General features: G+C 34.8%; 2 protein-coding genes across 2 annotated transcripts; one reads left to right on the top strand and one right to left on the bottom strand.

Annotated features, from left to right (window-relative positions):
* Nucleotides 1–323: 323 nt before the first annotated feature.
* On the top strand, nucleotides 324–4,180 carry LOC143572699 (protein trichome birefringence-like 33). The gene is made up of 6 exons (XM_077057779.1): nucleotides 324–671; nucleotides 751–967; nucleotides 2,203–2,374; nucleotides 2,680–2,879; nucleotides 2,962–3,120; nucleotides 3,775–4,180. The coding sequence occupies exons 1-6, from the start codon at nucleotides 470–472 to the stop codon at nucleotides 4,112–4,114; spliced, it is 1,290 nt and encodes a 429-aa protein (XP_076913894.1). The 5' UTR covers nucleotides 324–469; the 3' UTR covers nucleotides 4,115–4,180.
* Nucleotides 4,181–8,906: 4,726 nt separating this feature from the next.
* Nucleotides 8,907–9,813, bottom strand: LOC143572705 (heat shock protein 90-5, chloroplastic-like). The gene is made up of 3 exons (XM_077057782.1): nucleotides 9,681–9,813; nucleotides 9,179–9,231; nucleotides 8,907–9,086 (listed from the first exon to the last, which is right to left on the bottom strand). Exons 1-3 carry the CDS (start codon nucleotides 9,811–9,813, stop codon nucleotides 8,907–8,909), a joined length of 366 nt encoding a protein of 121 aa, XP_076913897.1.
* Nucleotides 9,814–23,548: the final 13,735 nt, after the last annotated feature.

The following is a 23,548-nucleotide window of genomic DNA, read 5'->3' as shown; positions in this document are numbered from 1 at the left end:
TAAATGTGTTACTATCTAAATTCACTACATTGGATACACTCGTATTTCAATCCTACGAAAACCTTTATACAAGGCCAACGTCCGTGAATACTTATCCGAATGTGTTAAAATAAAACTCGTCCAGTTCAAGTTTCCAACTAGTAAACACTAGCTACTCGCTTAGTGTTTCATAATCATTTGGTTCCACAAAAACTAAACAATGAGGCCAAAAATCAAAATGAGTCACATAAAACACCAACACTCCAACAACAACCTATTAGCAATTAATTAACTAACTAAATCTCACTTTAATTTTAAATTAACGTTTGTAATGTAATTTTCGTTTGCATATGTTTAATTCATTTGTTTATCATAATTATTTATTAATCAACATCATTATTATATTACACCTTGAATTCATACAAAATGTACAATCGTATAAACATACACATTTCCATTCATTCACCATCTATAATAAACCATAAAGAACATGAAGCCACCTTCAACCTCCAATAATATTATTAAAAAAGCTAGATTATCTTCTTACCAGCTTTTCATGTTTTTCATATTATTACCCTTCATCCTCTTCGCAATATTCCTATACAGCCACAACATCGGCGGTTACCTCGTCCGACAAAACTATCTCAATATCGACCAAAAGATTCAAAACCCACGACCAACTTCCGTTGCCGGTAAGCTTTTTTACCTTAAAACTTGTCCTGTTTAATAATTAACGGTTATTTTATATATTTAATGATAATTATTAATTAGAGAAACATTACAAGAAGCTGCCGTTTTCCCTCGGGAAGACTGAGGATGGTTGTGATGTTTTTAACGGCGAGTGGGTGTGGGACCCGTTGAGTCAGCCATCGTACCAGGAACAAGAATGTCCGTATATTCAGCCGCAGCTGACGTGTCAGGCGCACGGCCGGCCGGACCGGGATTACCAGTTTTGGAGATGGCAGCCGCATGGTTGTTCTATTCCGAGGTAAACTTTTTAACTTTTCAATGAGATACTATTATTATTTTATTCTTTTTAATCGGTAACCTAAATGAATTATACTCCGTATATGTTAAAATATATTTACGTGTTTGATAATGTAGTATATTATTCGTGTTTAATATTTTGTGTTTTTGTTTTTTTTATATAAAAGCTGTCAGCGTTTTAACATAAGAATTATTTATTTATGTAAGGGAAATCGTGCAAGGGTGAGATTAGTTTTTCGTATAGGCTGTTACGCATCTTAAAACTGTACAAGATTTTTAAAAATTGTTATTATATTCGAATATTTGTTGTATTATCTGTCCAAAATGTTTTGTGTTAGGTTTATTCTTGTTTGTGGACTTTTGCCGTCCTAGTTGGGTCGCTTACCAAGTCGTGCATTTGACTGCGGTTTTAAAAATCTTGTGTATCTTGCCAATTTTTAGTTATTATGTTTTCTATTAATTAGTTGTTTTGTAATTACGTGCAAATGTGATAAGAATAATAATAATTTACTACTTTAGTTTGTTAATGCACTGTTGCATTTTAATCAAAATTTATGTATAATATATTAGCTTTATTTAACTAGTTTATAACTTTATACTAAATTAAGTTTTAGACAAATGTGTAAATAATGTAATTGACTTTTAATAAAAGGGTGTACGTACTAAATACACTGCTTTAAAAATAGGATTATAAAAATATATTTATTATTACAATATATGTGTTATTAGCAATATTGTAAAAATTTTAAAATAAATTCATGTAGCTTGTTAAAAAACAACACTTATTACCTTTATTTATTACTGTTAAATATTTTTAAAACTAATTAACTCTTTGAATTTTAATACTAATAGAAATTAGTCAAAGAAGTATATTATAAATTAACTAAAATATTCATGTTATTGTATAGTTTCTTCATACAATTTAGTTAAGCATCTTTCTTAGTGGGTTATAGTTAGTTACTACTTACTAGGTTATCAAATTTGTTTCAATAATTAAACCTTTTGTTTTGTTTTAAGTACATGTAATTAAATATAAAAATAATCTGTACGTAATCAATTCATATAGTAGTGAAAAAATGATATTAGAAAAGAGATTCCACAAGTCTTAAAACGGGATCAGTTGAATGACTGAGTCCAAGAGAAGCTTATTTTCAAAAGTGGCAACCATTTGGAATTGATATTGGGCCTTGACTAGGATCGGCCGACTGCTGACTTATATGTTACACTTAATGATAGATTTAATGCGTCACTAATGTTGGAGACACTAAGAAACAAGAGGATGATGTACGTTGGAGATTCCTTAAACCGTGGCCAATATGTATCAATGGTGTGTCTTCTCCACTCACTCATCCCCGATCATGCTAAATCCATGGAAACTTTCGGTTCTTTAACCGTTTTCACTGCCAAGGTAACATTTTCTACCACATACAAGCACTTTTCTTAAAATTCACACGTTGCAACAAGATCCTACTCTTGGATCTGGTATATGTATGTAAAATCATTAATAAATATATATTGTGGAATGATGGTTTTAATAAATATATTGAGAGTGGGCCAAAGGCCCAAAACCCAAGTGGATGGGCTGAAGCCCACTAGACCAAGCTAGTAGGTCTACAAGGTATCAATTATCATTTACTTTACATATTTTCTTTATGCTAGAATGCTAGATTAGAGATTTTGATACGTCTATCATCTGCATGCATGTGTTTGTAGGATTACAATGCGACGATCGAGTTCTATTGGGCCCCATTTTTGCTAGAATCAAACTCCGACGATGCTGTTGTTCATCGAATTACTGATAGAATCGTACGAAAAGGTTCGATTAAGAAGCATGGAAAGCACTGGGAAGGGGTTGACATTATCATTTTCAATTCCTACTTATGGTGGATGACGGGTTCCGACTTCAAGATCTTGTAATATATTTCAAGTTCTCTTTTAATAATTATATAATATTACATGCATGCAGTCTGCTAATCGATTATGTGAAAAGCGTAGGCATGGATCGTTTACTGATGAGGTGAAAGAAATAGTAGAAGTGTCGACCGAAGATGCTTATAGAATGGCTATGAAGAGTATGTTGAAATGGGTAGAGAAGAATATGGATCCTGAGAGAACAAGGGTCTTCTTCACTGGCATGTCTCCATCTCATTTCAAGTTAGTTGTTTCTACATATCTCTTTACCAACATATATTCTTCATAAGATTAACTATCTAGTAACCTTACACTATGTGACACAAAACAAAACAATGTGTGTGTATATATTTTTACTTTTGAATATTAGATATTACGTATTGGCTAGTAGTGACATACCAATGTCTCAAAGATCTAAAAACTAACATCTTCAACTTTAAAGATGATCTACTTTAAAAAAATTTCAAGGATGTGCATCTGAATGCTACAATTATAGTTTTGGGTTTTGTCGTTTTCATTCTAGAAAAATGTTTGACTCGTGAGACGAATAGATTTTGTGTTAGGAGAGAAAAACACATGAAATCTTTCTTCTCAACCAGCAAGGATATATCCTCTATTTCCCTATTTCCTTCTTAAAGTGTCAGGGTTTGAAAAATACACAGTTTAAGTTAAATTAAATGATTACTTTTTTTTATTATCAAATGACAATAATGCCCTTTAAAATTGGATACATCAATATTGTTTATTAACGTTAGTTGTGTGTGTGTTTAAGAGTAAATTTGAAAATTAGCTAATAAATTTTGAAAGTAGACATTTGTAATGAGACAAATAAAAAAGAATATATAAACGCTTTTAATGAAACAGATGAAATACTATATATGATGGTTTTACCTATAGGGGCATGGAGTGGGGAGGAAGACCAAATGAAAATTGTTACAACCAAACGAGACCAATTGAAGATCAAAACTTTTGGGGATCGGATTGTAATAAAAGCATAATGAAAGTACTCGAAGATGTATTCAAGAGACACAAGTTTCCCATAACGTTTTTAAACATCACACAACTGTCACTATACAGAAAAGATGCACACACGTCAATCTACAAGAAGCAATGGAGCCCTTTGACACCTGAACAATTAGCCAATCCAAATAGCTATGCTGATTGCACACATTGGTGTTTGCCTGGACTTCAGGATACATGGAACTGCCTATTATATGTCAAGCTCTTTTATCCTTGATAACCTCATTGGGGATTTCGTTTTTTTATTTTTTATATACAATTGAGAATGAAACTATAAAACCTGTAAAGTTGGATTAATCTTTTTTACTTTATAACAGATTAGATAAACACGTCTAAACAAATCCGATTCATGGGGATTCTTCCCACTACTACAAACCAAGACTCTTAGAAGCGGTTTATATTCTTCTTAGAAGCAGTTTTGGACCGCTTCTATGCTTCTCGCTTCTAATGGATTATTGCTATCATTTGAAGCGGTTTTTAGTTTTTACATGTGTTTGAAGCGGGCTTTCGTTTGAAGCGGTTTTGTTGTTAAAACCGCTTTTAACAGTCCTTTTACATTATATAGATTCCAAAATCAAGCTTATACAGCTCATATATTAAATACCAAAGCTATACAGCTGAGACTCTAAAAACAAATATTGATATCTAACTCAAGAATAATATTAAGCAAAACAAATATCTGCTGCATATATATATATATATAATGTTTCCAAAAATTATACAGCATTTCCAAATTAGATCAAAAGTACTTAAGGATACAAGTTTTCAAAATTCAACATCAAAAGCATACAAATCTAATTTAAAGCGGGCTTGTTCGCAAACAATCGATCAAAAAGCAGCGGTATTACTCTCATTATCGTATCATCAATTTCCTTGAGCTTAACAAATCCCGATTCATGCCAAATCTAAAAACAAATAAACAAAGTTAGAATAACCGAACAAAATCACTCTCTTATATATAAGAGACCGACAAACAACCCAATCCAAAACTAACCCATAAACGAAAACAAGCATGACCTTCATTTTAAGTTTCGCTCTAAAACCGAACCCGGCCCAAACAAACCCAAGCCCGAATAACCAAACATATATTGTTGCTAATCCCAATTGACTATAATACCCTTAGTAACCAAAGTTAACCTAACAAATCCCAAACCCGACCCAATCAATCCCAAGCCCGAATAACCAAACATATATTGTTACTAATCCCAATTGACTAGAATACCCTTGGTAACCAAAGTTAACCTAACAAATCCCGAACCCGACTCAAACAAACCCAAGCCCGAATAACCAAACATGTATTTTGTACATACATACATATATATATATATATATATATATATATATATATATATATATATATATATGCCTGTGTGCTACACGGGTTGAGAAAATGTCTTTTCTTAAACATATTAATAACAATATATAATAATATGTGTAAAATCTATAAAAATCAATTTCATATATAACCATAAAATTCAATTAAAATATATTGTTTTAAGAGATATAGGTTCTAGTTTTCATATAATCAAGGTGAATGAAATTAAAATTTTTGGACGTGCGTCGGTTCCATTTTCCATTTTATATTTTGTAAACACCAGTTACAATTTAGTAAGGTGTACACCAAATAAAAGTGTACGTCTCCAACTCTCCATCCCCTTTTACAAATGTTCGTATGATATGTTTGTTTACAAGGTTTGTCATACATATTTCTTTAGAAGATTTATTAGAAAACCAATATACCATTGAATTTTGAATTCATGTAACATTAAAAACACTAAATACAAAACATACCTAATCTTTAATCGGGTAAGAATAAACTTTGAAAAAACTTTTGATAGAATAGTAATAAGAATCATTTTATGTCTTCAATAAAATATAATATTTTAACTTCGTTAGTTTATATTGGATGCCAAATTACTACAAAACTATGAGGTTTGTAACATTCAGTGTACCTCACGAGGTGGTAATTAAAAAAAAGAGTAAAAGGAAAAAAATTAATATCATAAAATAATTACAAATTTACTAAATTACAAATTCACAATTCACAAAACCCACATCCCAAGTTTAGTTTATTCTATCATTGTAGTTATCTCTCAATCTTCTTCATCCAAACAATAAATTTTACTATTTACCATACACTCACAACAAACCTTAAGTACATCATTAGCTCGGGTGAAATTGTGGAAGCAATTCACCCGAGCATAATGGGGCAAATTTATATTCGAAAACATTAACACTAATGTGTTGCCCACATCAACTCCAAATGTCCATTTATCACCATTTGTTGTCGAACGTGTTTAGAGTTTAAGACGACATCGTTTATATATGTTTGTAGCGCGACACAATCGCCATGTATTTAAATAAAAACTATTGTCACAAAGTGTATATCAAAAATAATTATTGCTACTAAATTGCATTATAATCTTACCCTTGTAAAAGTTTCAATGTTGTAACAAAGATAACAAAGAAACACCACAAAAAATTGACCATGTCAAAGTTTAGTAATATTAAACATCACACAGTTAGAGGAAGCATGTAGGAGTTTCTATTTGTCAATATTTTACAATATATGTTCGTCAAACAATTAAAAGAGTAAATAGTGCATAAAATTAAAGACACCCTAAATAAGATCCTTGTGTTTATTTAGGGTGCCAATGAATACAATAAAGAGTAAACGTTGTATACAATTTGGGTCAAAAACTCAAATATGTCAAATGAAAATATCTGTTTTGGTTGGGTTCCAAAACTGAACCAAACCAAACTACCCGTGCACAATGTAATCAATAATGGTTGAAAACAATTCATCTAAATTATTGGTCAAAAATTACACTTGACTAAAAATTATAATTCTAAAGTAATATAACTTACCTTGGATTTTAGATATGCAGATGAATAGTCCTCTTCACAAAGTAGCATGCATAATATCCGCATCAGAAATTTCTATATCAAAATGTATTTAATCATCTGCGTGAACATCAACCAGTTTCTCATCCAACTATGTACCTGTTTAGATTTAGCCCGATTTCAGTTAAGTGTATGCAGCTAATTATAGAATGACAAAAGTACCCCTTACATCAATATTACAATAATAAAAAATTAATATAAATATTAGTTTACACTTCAGTTAATATGTTAACTTATTACAACCAATAGTCTCATGCAAGAGAAAACCGAAACGACTAAGGAAAGAAGTTTAAGTAGGTAGTTATTTATTGCGGTTCACCAACATATTTAAACCACCAATCCTCTAAAAATATCATCCTAAATCGGATATGAATGTTTTTCAAATAAACAAAGATTTCATATGGAGCACAGAATAATAAGTGCATGTTGAAATGCAAAAATCGCACGCAAGATTCTTGCATAATCAGTTCCCAGCATTTGAATGATGAGGTCTGCAAGAAACATTTCCCATTAGTGTAACCCCATTTTACTCTTAACACCAAGATATCTAGATGCAACCACTGTTGACTTTGTTCAATATTACCATACAATATTATAATCAATTTGTTTGCATAACTTGATAAATAATCACCAAAAAGAAGAGTTGCAGTGTGTGCATTTAACTCTACTTACAAAATGAAGAAACATTGTATAGATATAATAAACGAACAACCCTAGCATCTCACACTCACTCAATGTATTTTGAATTATTTCAAGACCGTAAATGACAAAATTTATATCGCACAAACTAATATACTTCCAATTATACATGTAAAAATAATTCAAAATGAAATTAAATCCTCAAAGCCAATTATTTAAAATATGAACTGTCCAAATATTTATTCAAATTTACATATTATTTATATTTGTAGAATAGCATTATAAACCCTATCAAACATTCACAATACATTTAAGTATAACATAACACACAAATTATATAAGTTATTAATCAGCTCTAAATTAAGATCAAACACCATATAAAAACAAATTTCAAACAGGGAAACTAAACAATAATCTTGTTTATATGCAATTGCAAGTATAAAAAAGCCATAAATCGATATACTCTTATATTAAAAAGCGTATAAACGAAATTTAACATAAATGTATAAAATTGCAAGTAAGAACATACCTATTGTTGTCTTTGCCCTCTTGAAACCTGGTCCACCATTTTGATTCCAATTGGAAGGATGTTGTCTAGATTGAAACCCACAACTGAAAGATAAACAATGTTGGACCAATAAACCTTAACTTTGAATTTTAAAAAAAGAACAAAAATTGAATTAAAATATGTTCATAACTTACTTGCAAAAGAGAGTACTCCAGCCTCCACTGTCCGTGTCTCGTTTCCGGTGACGGCCATAATGTTGGAAAATTGGAAGCTTGGTTTGATGGATAGCCGTGGAAGATTATGATCATTGCAAAAACCCAGGAGGGGTTTTAGAAGGGGTGAAGAGTGTTCTAGAGATAGGACGGCTGATAACTTTATCATAAAAAAACAATATATATATATATATATATATATATATATATATATATATCACCTTCAAATAATGTGTTATTTCGGTCCCAAAACGAAGCTGATTTTCAGGGTCGGTTTCTTCTTTAATCACATATGAGCTACTATGAGCTTATGCTTCCCAAATGTATTGTTTGTCTGATTTGGGACTTTGTCGACACGGTCACCTATTTGATAAAAGATTTAAAATTATATACATGTTAAGTTCATTTCCAAACAAAAAAATATGCATATTAACAAACAGTTAAGAGGGGAGTGTAATTAAAGACCTTTCCCGCAACCAAAAAAGTCGAATACAACCCGACACCAAATTGACCAATCAAACTGTTATCACTTTCAAGATCCTTGTTCTCATATAACATGATAAAACATTAAAAAAATTATTTAAGAAACTGATGCGCATAAGTGCATAGCTATATAAGAAAAAAGAGAGAAGTACCTTAAGAGCATTTAAGAACTTGGAAGTGCCACTTTGAGCAATAGTTCCATAGCAGTCTATAAGCTTTTCTCGAGTCATGGAAGCTTCAAGAAAGTAGAAAAGTAAAGAATCTTACAAGATTGTAATGATCCCTTTTTCTGGGTCGGGTTTAAATCGGATCTCTAGCTCACCGACATCTCCAAGCAATGACGGGTCGGTTGCACTTAAGAACCTTAGTTTGTCAAGGTCATCAAAAATATGGTTTATCTTTCTCTCTGCCACTATATGTGTATATATAACAGAAACCCACCTCTGGTAATATGAAATTAACCATTAACAGAGAGACAAACTAACCCAATTACATCCTAATAATCCAAAATTCTATAAAAATAACATAAACCCACCTCAGAAAACATAAAATTAACCACAAACAGAGAAAAATTAGCCCAATTACACCCTACATAATCAAAAAAGAAATTACAAAAATTTCAAAATCCCACCTCAACTTATATGAAATTAACCTTAGCAGAGACTAATTAACCCAATTGCACCCAAAATAATCTAAATTCTACATCAAATAACAGAAACCCACCTCAAATAACATAATATTAACTTTAAACAAAGACAAATTAACCCAATTTCACAAACTTGACAACCCAATTACAACTAAAATATCAAAATTCCACAATAATTTAAAAAACCGACCTCAGATAATATGAAATTAACCCAATTACACCCAAAATAATCAAAATTCTACAAAAATATCAAAGACCCACCTCAGAAGAAATAAAACTAACCTTAAAACATAGACAAATTAACCTAATTACACCCTAAAATTTCAAATAATTTAAAAAAATTTCAAGAAACCCACCTCAGCTTGGTACTCATACGTCTCTCTAGACCCACCCCCAACTTCTTTTTCAGCAACAGCAGAAGCTTCACACCTCACATTAAAAACCCATCTTTTGTCAACATTCAATTTCAACCCAGAACACAAAAGATTAAACCTTTTTGCCCAATCTTGATTCAACTTCAACATTAAGCGGTTTTGGGTATGAATTTGGAATTGAATGATATTTTCATTAACAATGAATCGTATATGTACACAATACAAGCCTACAAATATGGAATGAATTATAACAATAATGGAAACAAATAATTAGAATATATTCTTGAAAGTTGACAAAATAATCAAGGCGTTCAAAACACGGTTTTCCCGCCTAACCGTATTTATCACTAATATGCCCCCCCCCCCCCCCCCCCCCGCAAGATGGACGTTCGAGATGTGAGTCCAATCTTGGATATGAGATTATGAAACCGGGCTTTGAGTAGTGGCTTCGTGAGAGCGTCTGCAAGTTGATCGTCTCCAGCGATATGAGTTACTCGTATTGTTCCCTAATGTACCTTTTCTCTAACAAAATGAAAGTCAAGAGCAAGGTGTTTCATGCGCGAATGGAATACCGGGTTAGCCGAGTAATGTGTTGCACTCAAGTTGTCACAGTAGATTGCTGGCATGACTTTGGATTTGTAACCAAGTTCGGATAAAAGAGAAATAATCCATTGAACTTCCATTGTGGTGGAGGCGACGACCCGGAATTCTGCTTCTGTGGAGGAACGGCCTATAGTGGGTTGGCGTTTAGAACTCCATGAGATGGGGTTCGACCCTAAATAAACAATGTAGCCTGTAGTGCTTCGATATGTAGATCGATCACTAGCCCAATCAGCATCGGTAAAAGCATGGAGATGTAAAGGGGAGTTGTGTTTAAAAAACAGCCCTTGGTGTAATGTGCCATGAAGGTAACGAAGTAACCGCTTCAAGGCAGCCCAGTGTATGGTTGTGGGTGAATGTATGAATTTACCATATGAATTTGGAATTGAATGATATTTTCATTAACAATGAATCGTATATGTACACAATACAAGCCTACAAATATGGAATGAATTATAACAATAATGGAAACAAATAATTAGAATATATTCTTGAAAGTTGACAAAATAATCAAGGCGTTCAAAACACGGTTTTCCCGCCTAACCGTATTTATCACTAATATGCCCCGCCCCCCCCCCCCCCCCCCGCAAGATGGACGTTCGAGATGTGAGTCCAATCTTGGATATGAGATTATGAAACCGGGCTTTGAGTAGTGGCTTCGTGAGAGCGTCTGCAAGTTGATCGTTGTCACACTCCGACCAAAGGCGGAACATGCCGGGGTGCAACGTGATTGGACAAATACACAAGACACTATTTGAAGTGACAATATTCATTTAACTCATTTTATTTCAACAAATCGATAAACAACACTTCTCGTCTACACAAACAAACTGAATACAAGTAATAATTATATTGTTCGTTTTGCTAATATCCTAAAGGTCTTGGTAACGTTTTCCGTCAAGCACTCGAGTCAACAAAAGTCAAACCTGTAACATTTCATAAAATAAAGTTTGTAAACACAAAGGTTGGTGAGCAATTCATAAGTTTGAACATATAAGTGTATAGTATGAAAATCCACAAAACTTGTATACAAAACAATAAATAAGAGCTATAAACTGGAATAAATAGTTATCGCTAACAAGTTAGCGACACCTAGCTATTGGCAATTAGTCTAGGATTTTATGACAGTTGCTAATAAGCTTACATTAGCACCACCTAACTACAAGGGGATGCCGAGTAGTCTAGGATTTATAGTTATCGTTAATAGCATACGTTAACGACACCTTGACATTGCCAAATGGTATAGGATTTATAGTTTCACTATCCAAAAGCTGTAAACACATAGTCAAATAAGCATTGAACACCAAATCGAGCAATTATTCAAATAAGGTATACAATCACGTTTGTGGGTTTAAGATGCAAGTAATTAAAGCATTTAGTTTGATAAGTATGAAATGTCACCCCAAAACGAAAGATGAAAAAAGGGGTATGAAAGTACTCACCTCGACTGATGAACCGAGAATTAAATAGACAAGTAAATGAAGCTGAACGTAAACGAAAGATCCAACTTGAATGATAAACACCTTAGCTAGAATAAATAATGTAATATATATTAATGAACTTGACACCGTAAAGTAAAATATATAAATAGGACGGTTCGATAGTAAATCGGATTGTCGGTTAATTTGTTAATAATTAGGGACTCATACTTAAATGATCATTAATATGAAAAAGATATTATTTTATTTGGGCTTTTAAACAACCAAACCAATATTAAATATAAACAAGACGGGTTTTAAATCAAGGGTTCGCTTTTTATAAAAAGAAGGAATTGATAATAAAGTTTATAATAATACTAATAATGATAGTTAAAGAATTTGGTATTAATTTTAAGGTGTTGTTGATAAACATAGTAATAATAATAAGTAATGATATTGATAGTAAATAATGATACTATACTCGATGTCGGTTCGATTTCTAAACGAGTTCACAAAATAAATATAATAATATTATTGTTAATAAATAAATGATAAAAATATGATTTCAATAGATAATAATATGATCTTTAATAATATTAATAACAACTTTAATATTTATAATAATAGTGATAATAATAATCATTTTGTTAAAAGATAATAGTAATAAAAAAATATTAATAATCTTGTTAATAATAATAATGATAATACTAATAATTATCTATTTGATAATAATAATGATAAATAAATATATTAGTAAGTTATACGTAATAATACTAATAATAAATTTTATATATTGATATTAATACTAATGGTAACAATTTGTTAAGTCTAAAAATATTATATCGAAACCGGTCTAGGTTGAGACACGAACCCGAGACCTCTCATTCAACAACTTATGTACAAACCAACCGAACCAAAATAATTAAACCCATAAGAACATAATGTATTCATTTCCCGCTCGTTTATCTTTTACCCAAAACAAACCAACTCCATACCCATCAATCTCGCTTCAAAACTATAACCGATACACAAACCAATTATTAACTACTTAAACCCGGAAATCAATATATGAAACTAATAACACCAAAACCGAAATTTATTTACCTATCACATATTCCCGAGTCGAAAAACTGCCGAAGATGGAAACCAAACAGAGGGAGAGAAGTGAGCTAGAGAGAGACTGAGTGAGAGATAGAAAGGGAGTGACAGCAGCCACGGCGGCCGGAATTCCGGTCGCCAGAAAAATGAAAACCGAGGAGAAAGGGGTAAAGGGCTGCCGGAAACGTGAGGGAGGGAAGGAGAGGGTGTTGGCGGAGTTATGGACCAAAGGGAGGTGGAAAGTGGTGGCTGGGCGTGCGTCGGAGTTACGGGACTCGCCGGAAATGGAGGTTCGCCGGAAAACGGCAGGGGGGTGGGTGGCGGCTGGGTGAAGGTGTTCGTTGGTGGTGTTGGCCGGCAGGGGTGGCGTCGGCTGTGGCGGCGGCTGCGTTTTATAGAAAAGGAGGTGGAGGTGATGGAAGTGGTGGTGTGGGCTGCGAGGGTGGTGGTTTAGTGGTGATGGTGGTGCAAGATGGTGGTGGCCGGAGTTGGGCTCGCCGGAAGGCGGCGGCCGGAAAGCGGCTAGAAGAAGAAGATGGCTGGGAATGTTTAAGTTAATGTTAGGGTTTGTTTTTAGCTAGGTTTATATAATACGTATTTACATAACAGGCCCCTCAAGTTCTAATGGTTGTTTGAAACGAGTTTGAAGGCTTCTAATGCTTATAACACTTTACGAAAATAAGTTTGGACCATCATAAGTTTTTCTTAACGACACTACATTACGACAAACATTGGTTTATTTACGGTCGAGGTATATTATAATATTATATAATAAATAAATAAAGAACAAAGGGTGTTGTGTCGGTTTTTACGATATGAAAGTTTACAAACGAAATATAAATCGAAACTCAAATTTGACGAATGTCACAGTATCCACAACTTTTTAAAAATTTCGTCCCGAAATTAAAATAAACTTAAAGAAAGTAATTACTAACGAATATTGTCTTTAATACGATACTTGCATTAACAAATTTTATGCAAAAGAACAACGTTAAATCCTTATATGACTCGAAAAACGCTACAAATGAGGAACATGATAAAGGCACTTATATATAGGAAGTACCAGCGGCGTATCCACCATGCCCTTATCTCATTTCTCATTTCTATCGTTTTTCTGCCATCATCCTCGGGTCTGAGTTATCGCACACAAGCGTACTTACCATGGCTTCCATATGGGGATTTCGATAATTAAGTGTGCACCCATAATTATTTAGATCGTCGTATGGTCCACATGGTTCGTTCCATTATGTGGTTTAAGAGACATATTTATTTTAAAATCTTTAACTATTAAATGTGTAAATAAATTTTGTTGAATTTTACCAATATTGACAAAACAGTATTAGCGGTTGCAAATTTTGGGATTGACTTTTTAATAAGTAGGAAAACGGGAATACATAAATGAAACAATTTAAAGTCTTAAAGTATATCCAAGGTGAAAATAGCTATTTTGGTTTAAGTAAAAAAAAAAGACGATCGAATAAATAAAATCCAGGGTGGACAATTTCGAGACAAAGATTGAAGTCAAATGTCTGAAGCGTGATGGAATAAGTAAATCGTTAGAATCCATGGTTTAAAGTTGGGTCATTAGACTAGTATAAAATCCGATAAGCATAAATGAAAAATCAGTTAGATGTAAATGAGAAGCCGATAAGTGAGTATGAGGTCGAGGTAAACAACGTTACAATTAATGGAAACCCTTAACCGGACATGTCCAACGTTCAGTTTGCTGTCCGAACGACATGTCCAGTCCATTAAGACTTGAGATATGATGTTTTCTTCCAACTTGAATTAATGAAAAAAGTTATTAAGCATTTTACAGTATATATGTATATATTACTCACATGTAGATATGTATATATTACTCACATCTATTTGAGGTAAACATGGATTAACCGGAGCCCGACTAACCCGAAACATGTTCGAGTTGACCCGACTAACCTGAAACCTGTTCGGGTTTACCCGAATAACCCGAAAGCTAATCGGGTTGACCCGATTAACCCGAAACCTGATCGAGTTGACCCGACTAACCCGAAACCTGATCGGGTTGACCCGACTAACCTGGTCCAATTAACCCGAAACCGGAGTATGACTAAAAAGAAGTAATTTATTACCAGAGTATCGACAAATTCGTTATTATCAACAATAGGATCATACGAATAATCGATTTTTCTATATTGATCGTCTTGGGGTGAAGATGGTATATAAGGTGAAACGTCATCATTGTGCCTCGAGTCACTCGCTGATTGGTTGGGTGACTTGGCGTCTTTTATCTACAATTAAACAAGTAATATACATTAAATGATAATAATAATAATAATAATACAAGAAAATATATACAACTATTGATCAACATATACCTTTAAGGCGTTTATGGGCCACTGAACACATTTACCAAGGGTGTGACTCGTTACACTTATTTTGTTGGTGCATGTCTGATTGGGGAACGGGAAACCCACATATTGTGGCGTGATAGTATCAACTTTTACAATCAAACAACCCTCGTTTATGAGAATGTCTTGTACGATACTATCCTCAGAAGTAGGATATACTTGTCCTTCAACAATGACTATTTTCGTAGACGCATCAAAGTGCATAAACAATTTACACGCACGTAGATCCTGCAAAAACAAATAAAGTTTAAATAAACATATATATATATATATATATATGAGTATGTGTCACATCCATATTAACCAAATTATATTTATTACCTGAATAACTGCATGGTCGATATAAGACGCACAACTAGAGTCACGAGAACATGGGGTCAAGTCTACACTTTGGCTCTCTCGATTCAAGTTAACCCCATAAATATCGCAATCACCTTTAAACAATCCTCCAACAATATGTGATGCACCTATAAAATTAAATTAATATTCTAGAATAACAGTAAAGTATTAAACTAAATTAGCTAAACAACCAGCCGTGTTGTGGCAGCGCAACAACGCGAGTTCAATTAGTATTAAACTAACTATAATAAAGTTTCCTAAACATTAATATCCATGATAACTTAGCCAGAAATATATATCAATATCAATATCTATTTTATAATATACAAAAAAAAACTACAATGTCACGTGTCGTCTTCATATGAATTTAATAAAAGCTAGCTAAACAACCAACTATGTTGATACGAATAACATATTGAAAATGATGTTTACTCGATCATTAAAGTCCACTTACAATTAATAAATTCTTCTAGTTAAAATATTTAAAAAAAATAGAATAAAAAAATGTATAAACTAAGAAAAACAAATACAAAAAGAGGATACTGCTCTACCAAAATCCACTTACAAATATCAAATAAGAAAGCACTATTAAAAAAATAAATATCAAATTGGGTGTGGAATGCCATTATGAACCGGTGTTTTTATAGTCGTGATTGGCTATGGCGTGGAGCAAATCACGAGCATGGGCGATGGTAGTATTTTACTATTATTTGAAACCATTAAATTTTTCATGAGGTGTTTTTTAACTACGTAACAGTGACGAAACACTTTTCACTTTTACATGAAATCATTATGGATGCTGCTAGAACACATACTCATCTTGGTCTTGTTAGCCGATAATATCAAGCATATATTTTGTTATTAAATGTAATCTTTACGTAGTTAAGCGTGATGACTTTTCCTTTGTTAGCCCCCTAGTTGTAGCTTTCTAAGTATAAAGTTTTTAATATATACAGACGATTGTAATATTGTAATGATCAAGCAAAATATATTACTTTCATGGTATCAAAGCAAGGCTAATCTCGATCAACGCCTCCATCCCTCATTCACGTTTTCCTCTAGCTTTCATTACCGTCTTCAAATACCAACATGGGTGATAAATCTGAACCTAAACCACAAGCTCTCCATCCTAGGTACGCCGTAACAAACATCCAAAACAAGGTCCGACCACTTGATAGATCTGAGGTTACCGACCCTACATGGGTCTAATTGTTATAACCTGATAAAACCTCGCCGATCACCCATCATGGAAGAATATCAATGCGATGGATTTGCAATGGATTTACGGAACCCTCACTAACAGATTCTGCATTTGGGTTCTTGAAGATCAATCCACTACGTATGAAGCGTGCGAACAAGTAAAAAATATGGCCTTGAATAAAAAAGGCCCTCGAGACACATCTCTTCATCACGAACTCACAAACTTGACACTTGCTTCTATGCCTAATCTTGATTCCTATTGCCAACGAATCCGCGAACTCGCGGATTAGCTTACCCGTGTCGATTGTACAGTGAATAATACTCAACAATTTCTCCATCTTGTTAACGAATTACCCCGTGAGTACGGTGGAACAACATCTATTCTTAATCAAACCCTACCACCATGGGAGGAATCTGCTGAACGACTCCAATTGGATGCACGTCGCATTGCAGGGTGTGATAAGCTTCTCCCACCCCATTCGTTGCTACCACCCTTTACTCCCAACCCATAAAACCTCATGAGAACAATCCACCATCCAACCGTGATTATCAATCTCTTCGTCCTCACAACTGGGAATACCAACCTCGACGGTAATTTCACAACAATAATAGAAGTGGGCGCTCTGGAAACCGTGCCCTTAGTCAGAGTTAGACACAATGGAGGTGTCTCATGACTCAACCACAGTTTCCTCATTATTGGGCCTCAACACCCTTACCCCCGTATTGGGCTCCACCACCTTGCCCATTGTCACACCCCGACCAAAGGCGGCGGAACATACCGGGATGCGACGGATTGCCCATAAGCGCATGACACTATTTAAAGCTACAATATTTAACAAACTCATTTCATTTCAGAACATCAAAAATGTCACATTACAATATTCATAAGATAGTTAGGACAAAATATAACAAAACATAGCAAATCAAATATTGTTCATTTTTGCTAATATTCTAAAGGTATTTGTGACGTTTTCTTCAAGCTCCATAATCAACCTAGATGCAAACCTGTAACATTTCATAAAATAAAGTTTATCAACACAAAGGTTGGTGAGCAATTCATAGTTTTGAGCATATATGTATATAATAAGAAAAGCCACAATCTTGTATACGAAACAACATATAAATAGCAATAATTTGGATAATATGAGGTCGCTAATAAGAATACATTAGCGGCACAGTCTATAAGAGAATACCAAATAGATTCGGATTTCATGGGGTCGGTAATAAGAATACATTAAGGCACTGTGCTCTAAGAGAATACCAGATAGTTCACGGGTTTATGAATCAACCTTCCAAAAGCGGTAAACACATAAGCATGTAATCATGTAAGCATAGAGCACCAAATCGAGCATTTATTTAAGTAAAGTATACAATAACGTTTGCAGGTTAAGGCTCAAGTATAAAACATTTAATTTGAATAAGTATGAAATGTCACCCCAATACGAAAAATGAAAACGGGGTATGAAAGTACTCACGTTCAAGTAATAAACTTGAAAGATGATAATTTGGAGATTTGCCGGAACGATGAGTTTAACGAACAATGCCTAAAAGGAAAGAAGTATTGGATTTAGAAATATTGTCTTGAAAGTATTTAAATAAAATAAATGTTGAGAAAAGTAAACAATTTAAAGTTCAAGGTTTAAAAATGTAACTATTTAGGAATTTATAATAATAACCCTTTAAAAATGTAAGTTTGCTCGAAACCGGATTAAAGTATCTAACCTTAATATTTACTTAACCTATGTTAAGTAATAAGGTGGGAAAAATGCAAAAATACAAGTTCCTTTGGAATAAAGATACGAAAACGGGTCTTTAACGAGTGTTTAGATTGTTGGTTCGGGTCTTGATAATTGGTCAAACCCAAAGTCAACTTTCCAAAATAAGGAATGTTATGAGATAACTCAATAAAACTTAATAAGACTTAACCAAGTATGCAGTTCTATTGTTTTAGAACTAACAATGCACGTTAAGCGAGTGTTCGGTTTTGTCGGTCCAAACTATGTTATGAGATCAAGTTGGATCCAACAATTCCAAGTACTTAAGAAAATAATTAAAATCAGTTTTTTTAAAGAATTATACAAGTCTTGATAGCTAAAAACACACTTGTGTCTTAAGCGAGTAAAAATCGGATTGGTTCGGTTTTCATCTCACAACAAGGTCATAGGTAACGAGGGGTGTATATTATATATATGTTGTGCCACCATAAACAAGTATTAATAAGACCATATGAACTAATTAGAATGAAATATTAAACTCAGTTTGACTTTTGGAAATCAAACCTTCAAGAACACATAAATAATAACCTTGAATCTATGAAGAATTGAGAGGGAATTTGGAGTGAGAGCAAGTGTAAAAATGAAGGAGATGGGTGTTTATATATAGGTTAAGGGTCAAAGCTTCTTTGCAAGGTTCTCTTTCATGTTTGCATGTAAATAGATTGGTTAAACAAACAAGCAAAGCACAAAACAACAAAGAAATCCGAAATATGCTGCAGAGGTCACTAGGCGCCGTGTGACCAGCCCTAGCCCTCATTGCCACGCGGCGCGGCGTTCATGGGGGTGGGGATTGGTCCAACTCATCTAGTGTGGTTCGATACGCGTCCCGGAAGTTCGTTTTTGATGTAATTTGCTCGTTTTAAAGGCGTTTTCGAATCCGTAAAAGGTGTTTTCAAATTGAACAAATGGGAATGATTTGGTAACATAAAAATCCAATATTTTATATATCATAAGTTTCGGTTTAAAACTTAAATCTAAGATATTTTCCAAATTTGCCCATTTTCATCCATTTGTTAAGACACAAATTCGTTTACATATTCAATCATTTCAATGTGATATGGGGGTGAGTTTGATAACACCAACTTTAAAATTTTGCCACCCAAAATGGCATACAATTTCACATTTTTTTGCCCACACACCTCCCAACAAAAAGGAAAATCCGAGCGCATGATTTGCATACTAAAAGAAATCATGTTTGCCCTCTTAACACATGCAAATTACCGTCTTTTTTTGGGTTGAAGCCCTCCAAACGGCCTCCTACCTTCACAACATCCTTCCCACAAAATAAATAAATATCAAACTCCCACTTCCTTACTTTACCTTCGTCAACCCGTCTACAATCATCTCTGTGTGTCTGGTTGCCTATTCTATCCAAATATTTCGTCCACTCGCCCTCATAAATTAGCTCCACGGTCCGTATCGTGAGTCTTTCTCGAATACCTGGCTAACTTTTGCGGGTATCGATGTCTCGAGATATCAACCGGCAAAACAATCTTCTCGCGACACGTCACCTTTGACGAAACACATTTGCCAACCCATCCAATCCCCCACCCAACCACTCCTTTCTAGATCCATCTCCTCTAATATTCACACAACCCTTCCCTACTCCCAGCTCAAATTACACCATCCTTGGCCACTTCAACAACACATTTCATCAAAACCCACCACCTACTCATACGACACCCACGGCTCACAACACCACCCCTAGCCCAATACCACTCACGACCCACAATAACAAATTCCTCTTCCCATATTCCCATTAACCAGCTCATCCTCACCAAACTCAGAACCCACTTCTCCCATCACACAACAAACATCCCCTACCTTACCAATCTCATCGCCACCTCTTGCCTCCACATCCACACCCCCATGCAAACTCGCCCTGAATCGGGATTTTTAAAACCCCGAAACCCGTTATCCTTTAACACCGAAACATCTCTATCTATTTCCCTTCTACCCAAATCTCATGAACATGTCATGACCAGCTCATCCTCACCAAACTCAGAACCCACTTCTCCCATCACACAACAAACATCCCCTACCTTACCAATCTCATCGCCACCTCTTGCCTCCACATCCACACACCCCATGCAAACTCGCCCTCAATCGGGATTTTTAAAACCCCGAAACCCATTATCCCTTAACACCGAAAACATCTCTATCTATTTCCCTTCTACCCAAATCTCATGAACATGTCATGACTAAAACATATGAAGCTCTAACGGCAAATAATACCTTGGAACTTGTACCAAGACTTCTTGATGTACCTTTTATTCGTTGTATGTGGCTTTTTAAACACAAATTTCACATCGATGGTACGTTGACACAAAGCTAGACTGGTTGCTAATGGTAAAAGTCAAACAATAGGTATTGATTGTGACAAAACGTTCAACCATGTGGTTAAACCCACCCACTATATGCACGGTTCTAAGTCTAGTAGTATCAAAATATTTGCACATCCATGAACTAGATGTTAAAAATGCCTTTCTACACCGGCATCTGAAAGAGACTTTCTATATGTTTCAGCCACCGGGGTTCACTTCGCCTTCGAATCTTAAATTTGTATGCAAACTTAACAAATCTTTTTATGGTTTGAAACAAGCCCCACGAGCTTGGTATCAATAGTTTGCAGGGTATATCTATAAATGTGGCTTTAAGAGCACTGTTTGTGACACTTCACTTTTTATTTATAACAACGGCGGTCAGATGGCATACTTGGTTTTATATGATGATGACATAATCCTCACTGCTTCTAGTAACTCTCTACTTCGAAGCATCATTTATTCTCTATCCTGAATTTAAAATGACAGACTTGGGCACGTTGAATTACTTCCTTGGTATAGCCGTACAGAAACAAAAGAGTGGCATACTTTACATATGTCGCTGATATTTAATTATGACGTGCATATTATGTCCAATTGCAAACCGGCTAGCACTCCGGTAGAGGTTGGTTGCAAACTTAGTGCCAATCACGGCACCCCGTTTCCCCACAGTTCACATTATACAGAAGCTTGCTCGGTGCTCTACAATACCTTACCTTTACCCGGCCAGATATATCGTATGCGGTACAACAGGTGTGCCTTTTCATGCATGCCCCTCGTGAACCACACTTTCAATTACTCAAGTGGATCCTCGAGTACATAAAAGGTATACTCTCTCAGGGCTTGCTCATACACCCTCCTAGTTTACTAAATTGGCCGCCTATTCGGATGCGGATTGGGGTGGATGTCCTTACTCTCGTCGCTCAACTTCTAGTTATTGTGTTTACATGGGTGACAATTTAATTTCTTGGTCCTCGAAACGTCAACCAACAGTTTCAAGATCTAGTGTCGAAGCCTAATATCAAGGCGTCACAACACCATACCCAAAATAGCTGGATCCGTAACCTCATGCTCGAACTTCACATTCTTGTTAGACACGCCATGGTTATTTACAGTGATAACATATCCGAAACACGTAAAATTGGATCTACCCTTCGTTCAAGAAAAGGCCCTCCTTGTCACCGTTAGATTTTTACATGTTCCACGCGACTCTCAATATGTAGACATCTTCACCAAGGGGTTACCGAAACGCCTGTTTCAACGATTTCGATCCAGTTTATGTCTCCGCTCTTATACGGCTTAAACGTGAGGGTGTAAGGCCCCGTACCGGTAGCCCTACTTTGGTGGTTGGATTTACTCATAAACACGGTTCTTAATATCAGAGTTAATTAAAACATTCGCGGAACATTAAAACTTCAACCATAATATATTACATAATCTTCAAATCTTGTCTTATAAAAACATTCATAGTCATTTAAAACAAAACAAAGTCTTTAAAACATCACAACATTTCTTCGAGATGTCAGTCTCTTCGATTCCATGCCATGTGTCTTCAATCACGCGAGCTGCCTCAACCTATTTGCATGCGTGCATACTAAAAGTCAGCTACGCTGAGTGAGTTCTAGTTAATCACATCACTTACTTTACATACACATATACGTGCCCGAGGGTACGCATTACATACTTAACCTGTCCATCATTCTTTCATATACATTCATAACTAGCCTTACGTTATAAAGAGCATTCGCCCTACATACCTCGGATATTATTAGGGTCCGGTACCCTCCATCCTCGGTTATTATTAGGGTCCGGTCACCCTTCATCCTCGGATATTATTAGGGTCCGGTACCCTCCATCCTCGGATATTATTAGGGTCCAGTACCCTCCATCCTCGGATGTTATTAGCGTCCGATACCCTTTCTTTCATACCTCCTTAAGATACTTTCTATATACATAATCGTAAGTTTGGCACATACATACATCATTCATTCTTCATATTACAACAAACATATAACATCAACCATTTCCTGGAAGTACATGCAATTCCGAATATCGTTCGTGTACCGGCAAGAAACCATTCATACATTTCACATAATACATATATGACATACACTTATCACTTAGGATAAGTGTATTAACTAATCACATCGAGTATGCACACAGCCCCGAAAACGTAACAAGGAATGGGGCTAGAAACTCACCTGAAGTCGGTTACGTTCAACGTTAATAGTTATTCCTTTCTTCAGTTGGGCACGGCTAACTGTATAATAATTACATGCATCAATTACTATCACTACTCATAACGCGTTTCTAGTCTACTTATAACCCTCAACGGATGGGGGTCCGGGGGGCAGCGCCCCTGGCAGCGGGGTCTAGGGGCGGCAGCCCCTAGCAGGGTCCAAGGGGTAGAGCCCCTGGCTGTCGAACACATTTCCACTAACCGTCGTAACACATTTTCCATTAAGATTTTGAATTATTATTTAATTCGCTAACTCAAAAGTTCAAGGGCTTAATTGTAATTAATTCATTCTTTTTTAAGTCCAGGGACTGTTCTGTCATTCTTTCAAAGTTCTAATTCGTTATTCAGTCCTTAACGAATGGGAGTTCATAGAGAATTAACTATTATAACGAATCTGCCTTTGTAACGAATTAAGCATTATAACGAACTGGTCCTTATGACGAATTGGACCCTCTAAACGAACTGGACTCCTTAAAGAATCAGTTCTATAGCGAACCAGTCCATA

Source organism: Bidens hawaiensis, unplaced genomic scaffold, assembly GCF_021521415.1.
Source record: "Bidens hawaiensis isolate Kalapana, Puna unplaced genomic scaffold, B.hawaiensis_p1.1 tig00025994_1, whole genome shotgun sequence".
Taxonomy (NCBI): Eukaryota; Viridiplantae; Streptophyta; class Magnoliopsida; order Asterales; family Asteraceae; genus Bidens; species Bidens hawaiensis.
This window is presented reverse-complemented; position numbering and strand designations above follow the sequence as displayed.